The 6,497-nt window shown below is 33.9% G+C and overlaps 1 protein-coding gene across 1 annotated transcript; it reads left to right on the forward strand.

Annotated features, from left to right (window-relative positions):
* The first annotated feature begins 1,583 nt into the window (after positions 1–1,583).
* Positions 1,584–2,276, forward strand: LOC114179690 (cysteine proteinase inhibitor B-like). Its single transcript, XM_028066105.1, has one exon. The coding sequence runs from the start codon at positions 1,700–1,702 to the stop codon at positions 2,087–2,089; it is 390 nt and encodes a 129-aa protein (XP_027921906.1). The 5' UTR covers positions 1,584–1,699; the 3' UTR covers positions 2,090–2,276.
* Positions 2,277–6,497: the final 4,221 nt, after the last annotated feature.

Genomic DNA, 6,497 nt, shown 5'->3' on the forward strand with positions numbered 1-6,497 from the left:
CGTTTTGGGAATGTGGTTTTAATAAATGCAATAATAGTATTTCCTACTATTTTAATTATTTAAATCAATAATATCCGGTTAGGATGTTACAGTCATCTTCAAGAAGGGTGATTGTATTTGGCTTCATTTGAGGAAGGAGAGGTTCCCTACTCAAAGAAAATCCAAGCTCCACCCAAGGGGGAATGACCATTTCCAAATCATTAGGAAGATCAACAACAAGCTTATGAGTTAGATTTACCTCATAGCTATAACATGATCCATACTTTTAATATGGGTGATCTTTCTCCTTTTTATATAAGGTTTAAGTATTCATGGTTGAATTCTCACCAAGAAGGGAGGAACGGTGAATAACAAGAAGACCTTCCTAGAAGAGTGACAAGAAGCATGACAAGAAGGGAGACCTCTAATCCTTCTTCCATTTTTTTTGTTTTCTATTTCCCTATGTTGTGTTTTCCTTAACTTGACCTTGGTTGACTTATTGATTATTGATTTAGGTTAACTTGTTGACCATAATTGACTTAACCTAAGTTGATATGTTAATCCTTGTTTCTTTGTTTTGTAGATTTGTTTATGTTGATTAAGGTGGATTAACAATAATTGGAGTTGAGGAGAGCATTTCATACATGGAAAGAAACCTTAGGATGCACATGATGTGGAGGAGAGAGGAAAACATAAAGCATAAAACATAAAGCAACATGTACCATGTAACTTATGTTCCCTTTGTCCTTTGGCTAAATTTCGTGGAGTGTCACCTTGTCCACACCAAATTTGTCATCTTTCACCTAGTTTTTAACCTGGTTTCTAGAAGTTAGGATTTAGCTTTTGTAGAGACACCCTTTTGTAACTTTTACTTTGTAAAGAGACCCCTCATGCTCACCTATTTAAGGGGCTCTCTTGGTCTTGTAAAAGGGTCGATCAATTGAAGAATATACACTACATACTTTGTTCACCTTGGTGTGAGGTTTCTCCTTTGGAATGAAACTCCCTTGGCCTTATTTTGAGGCAACACTCATTCTCTCTTCTTAAGGATTGGTTAATCAGTTATTATGTTTTTCCATTGCAATCTTCTTTTGTTTTCTTGTTTAAATATGAACTCTCCTCTTCTCTATAGTTTCTTGAAGTGCACATTCATATCTAGATAGTTTGCTATCTTAGAAATCTTCATTTTGACTCTTAATGAACATTATACCATATTTAAAAACTATAAAAAAAACTTACATCAAAGTGACACAATGTTAACATAACATATGAAAAAAAAAAAAAAAAATATATATATATATATATATATATATATATATATATATATAAAATGACGTAATTGGTACACTTGGTACACTCTTAACGTAAATGACCTTATTATTATTTTAATTTTTCAAAACAATTGAGTTTAATTAAATCTAAAAAACATTAAAAGACCAACTTAAATTTTTTCTACAATTGAGTTTAATTAAATCTAAAAAACATTAAACCTTTATTTATCTATGCACTTGGCCAAGGATTTGGTATGGAAACGTTATATTTTCTATCTTATTTTCAAAAATCTTGTTTCTGTATGGAAAGCACCGGACACGCGGTTTTCATTTGCCACCACCCACTCTCTCTTAATATCTCACACACTCACGTGTCCAACATCCCTTTCACCTCTCTCCCTCTATAAACTCCCGCTATACCATTGCTGTAAACGTAACAGAACTGATCGATGGCGGCATTGATACCGGCCGTGGCACTGGTGACGGTGACGATGTTGGCGTGCCTGGTGTGTGGGGCTTCGCACGGGACATTGGTCGGGTCCAAGACGGAGATTACGGATGTGAAGAGGAACAAGGAGGTGCAGGACTTGGGGTATTTCTCCGTGGAGGAGCACAATCGGAGGCTGAGGCAGGCTCTGAGGGGGATGGCAGAGGAGACGAAGTTCGTGGAAGTGGTAGAGGCGCAGAAGCAGGTGGTGGCGGGGACCAAGTACTATCTCAAGATTTCGGCCACGCAGAGTGGGCGTTCCGTAATGTTCGACACCGTTGTGGTCGTCCAGCCTGGCCTTGCTTCCAAAGATCTTCTCTCATTTGCTCCTTCCTCGCAAAAAATAGCTTAGCCTACTCTCCATTCATGGTATGTTGATATAAAAATAAGAATACATATTTAATTTGTAGATTTTATTTTTAGGAGCTATTTTGAAGAATATGTAATATTAGCAATTTTTGTTTTGAACTAAATCTTTCTTTTTTAGTTTTGCTATTTATTTTAACTCCACCCCTCCTTAGAAGTAATGATGTTATGTCTATAAGTTAGAACAGTTTGATAATAATTAATAATTTTATTGCAGGTAAATATGTTCTTTACTTATTTAATATATATGATATCATTACTGACAACATATTTGTATTAGATGAAAAGAAAAAACACATCGAGTTATTTTTTTAGTTTATCTTGGGTGGACGTAATGCATTAACTTTTTGTGTTTATATTATTTTGAAATAGTAACAATAAAAGAAATGTCTTTTAACTCTAGAAATTTAAATATCCGGTTGCTTAGGCTTAAATCTTCATCATCCCACTCTCAACTTTTTTTTTTTTTAAATATCTTCCATACATTTTTTAATGTGTATTAGAGCTGTCAAAATAGGTTGAAACCCGCGAGCCAACCCGCCTCACCACGGATTCGGGTTGGAAGAATTTTTTTTACAAATTTCAATATGGGTTGATATTTTAATGTTTTTATTTATTTTTGATTAAGCTGAGTTTTATATTTGGGTCATGTTAGGTATTTTTTTGTCCAACACATCAATAATTTATATTTTATTTATTTATTTTGGTTTGTATTTGGATTGTATTAAAGTTTATTTAGATTTTAATTAGAATTACAATTCAGTTTTGACTATAAAAAATAAAAAAATAATATTTTTTTAATTAAGTGAACTCGTGAGTCAATCCGTTTAACCCGCCAACCCGTGGTGAACTGGACCGGGTTCAAATTTTTTTGGCTCGCTAAGAAGTGAGTCAAGTTGGGTTAGCTCACTAAATCATCAACCTGTGGTGGGTCGAGCCGGATCGGGCCGCGTTACCCGTTTTGACAGCTCTACTGTGTATGAAGTAAGTGTTAAAAATGCATTTAAATTATTTAGGATTGGGTTGAAAATTAAATTATTTTATTAATAGATTATGAGTTATATATAACCGGTTCTCATTAGAATGTCAAGGGACGAGTGGGGTACAGATAATAGCTCCTCCATACACTACCCGCTGGATGAATATTCGTCCCCATATCCATGTAGGTATCGTTATGCGGGTACTCACATATTTTTTAATTTTCATGGATATCTACGAGTACCCATAATATTTACAAAAACAAAATTAAAATATTTAATAACATATTCTAACCATAAATTTAAATAAAATATAATACATAACATTCATAAATTTTAAACAAAGTCAAAATAGTTCATTTAAATAGTGTTGAATGACAATTTACAAAGAAATGATTTTTTTTAAAACCAATTGATAAAAAATAACCAATTCAAAATCAATGTGTTAATATTTCAATGATGTTTTTTTAATTTTTTTTAATTTAAATTAGAGTATAGCGGGTACGAGAAATCACAGGTATAGATACTATGATATCTATACCCGTCCCATTAACAAACGGGTATAAAAAATACTCGTACCCGTTACCCGCGAGTATCCATTTATAATACCACTTTTTACCCGTTGTAGGTTTATCCACGGATACTTGCAAATACAAATTTTTTTGACATTTCTAATCCTCACTTGATAGAATATAGATGGCCTTTTTCATAAAATACTATAATGTGTGTGTGTGGATTTTATCCACGGATACTCACAAATAAATATTTTTTTGACATTTCTAATCCTCACTTGATAGAATATAGATGGCCTTTTTCATAAAATATTAATACGTGTGTCCTCACTTGATAGAACATAAATGGCCTTTTCATAAAATATTAATATGTGTGTGACCAATCAATAATTATTTAAAATAAATAAGAAGAAATTTAATATATTGATAATAATTTTCATAATAATCAAAAGTCAACTGAATTAATTATTAATTTTATTAGTATGTTTGTAGAAGTGTGTTATATATTAATGAAATGGTTTAATTAGTGATTTAGTAATCTAATTTGTCATTTTGGTTCATTTTGGTCCTCTTATCATTTTTTAGTTTAATTTTGTCGGTAACCTTTTGCAACTAGGCATGCTTTGTACCTTTTAATCTCACCTTGGACATTTATCTTTTTTCTTGTACACCCATTTTACACCTATTGGTCTATGTCCTTTTGGCAACTCCACCAAATCCTAAGTTTCATTTTTTTCAATTACTTTTATCTCTTCATCCATTGCAGCTTTCTACTTCTTGTCTCTTATTGCCTCCTTAAAAGCAATGTTCTTTGAGTCTCTTAGTAAACAAATCAGATGTACTTCTTCGGTTGAGTTGTATAGGTCTTGTAGACTCCGCATCTTAGGTTGACATGGATCTTCTTCTTCGACATGTACTTCAGAAGTCATTGGAGTGATTATTGGTGAAACACTCAATGACTCTCCTTGTTTTGACTCCATTTGATTCTTCTAGTCTCACGTCCTTTCTTCATTCACTTGTACATCTCGACTCACAATCAACTTTTTGCCAATTGGATCAAACAACTTAAAATCCTTCGTCTTCTCATCATACCCAACAAACACATATTTCTTACTCTTATAATCAAGTTTGGTTCTTCTTTGGTCTGGTACATGTGCTTAGGCCACACTACCAAACACTTTAAGGTGTGATACAATTGGTTTATGGCTGCTCCAAGCTTCTTATGGTGTTTGATTGTCCAATTTTAAATGTTGACATTGATTTTGCACATGCGCAACATATTCCACAACTTATGCCTAAAACTCATTTGACATGTCTTTACTTTTCAACATTGATCGAACCATATCAAGAATCGTTCAATTTTTTCTTTCGACAATACCATTTTGTTGAGGTGAATATGGTGCTGTCAAAAATCTTTTAATACCTTAATCCTCACAATAGTTCGTGAAAGCAGTTGACATGTATTCTTCGCCCCTATCTGACCATAAAGCCTTGATGTAAAGATTGGTTGTCTTCTCCACCATCACTTTGAACTTCTTAAACATTTTAAAAGCTTATGATTTTTCCTTCAAAAAATAAACCTAAGTCTCCCTTGCATAGTCATTGATGAAAGTAATAAAATATCTCTTTTCACTAAAAGACTTTGGAGTGATTGGGCCATATATGTCGGTGTGTATTAGCTTAAAAGATCTCCTTGCACGATTTTCTACCTTCTTTTGAAAAGTTGTCCTTGGTTGCTTTCCAAGAACACAATCTTCACAAAATTTCTTAATGTAGTCCACATTTGGCAACCCATGGACCATTTTCTTCTTTGCTAATTCTTTTAGCCCACCATAGTAAATGCCATAGCCAAACTTTGTCTTCTGTGTTGACTTGTAAACATTTTTCTTGTACATTCTTCAAGTATAGTTTGAACATTCGATTCTTTGTCATTTCCATGTCTGCAATTACTCGATCATTTTTTTCCTTTAATTGCAGCATTCGGTTTTTCATAAAGACCGAATATCCTTTCTCCAATAAATGGCCCATACTCAAAATATTAATTTTCAAATTTGGTACATAATAGACATCCTCCATATTATCTTCTTTTCCATCCTTTTGGGGAAAACATATTTTTCCTCGGCCTTTGACCGAAATCTTTGTTGAGTCTCCAAAGGACACATGTCCATCTTCTATCTCTTGTATATCAACAAAGAGATGTTTGTGCCCACACATATGATTATTAGCACCGGTGTCTAGATACCACACCATGTCACCATCCAAAGCGTTGCCTTCATAGGCCATCAAGAGAATGCCATCACCTTATGTGTCATCTTCCTCAACCAAATTTGTGTTTTCTTCCATTTTCTTTTCAGTGTAGCAATCCTTTGCGTAGTTTCCATATTTTTTGCAGTTGTAACATTCAATATTTGAACAATTAGAACGACCACCTCTTCCACGTCCACGACCTCGTCCTCGCCAATTTTGTTGGTTCATCTGTCCTCTCTCTTCATTACTATTTCCACAACCATGACCTCCATTGCGGCTAAAATCGTGACCTCTACGTCCATGTCCTCTTTCGCGATTGTGTTGTGCATACATAACCTTATCCTACTTGAAGGTCATCTTTGCTTGTAAAGCTTCCTCCACGACTTTTTGTTTCTTTTTCTTCTTTTGTTCTCCATGTGCTTCAAGTGAGCTTGCTAGATCATCGATTTTCATTTCTTCCAAATTTTTTCACTCCTCAATTGCACACACAACATTTTCAAAATTATCGGTCAATGATAAAAAATGTTTCTCCACAACCCTTGTATATGTGAGAATATCTCCATTGCCTTTAAGTTAATTAGCTATCGTTTGCTCACAGGTAATGTAGCTACATACATCCTCCGACTCTTTCATCTTCATGGCCTCCAACTCACCACGT

Source organism: Vigna unguiculata, chromosome 3 (assembly GCF_004118075.2).
Source record: "Vigna unguiculata cultivar IT97K-499-35 chromosome 3, ASM411807v1, whole genome shotgun sequence".
Classification (NCBI taxonomy): Eukaryota; Viridiplantae; Streptophyta; class Magnoliopsida; order Fabales; family Fabaceae; genus Vigna; species Vigna unguiculata.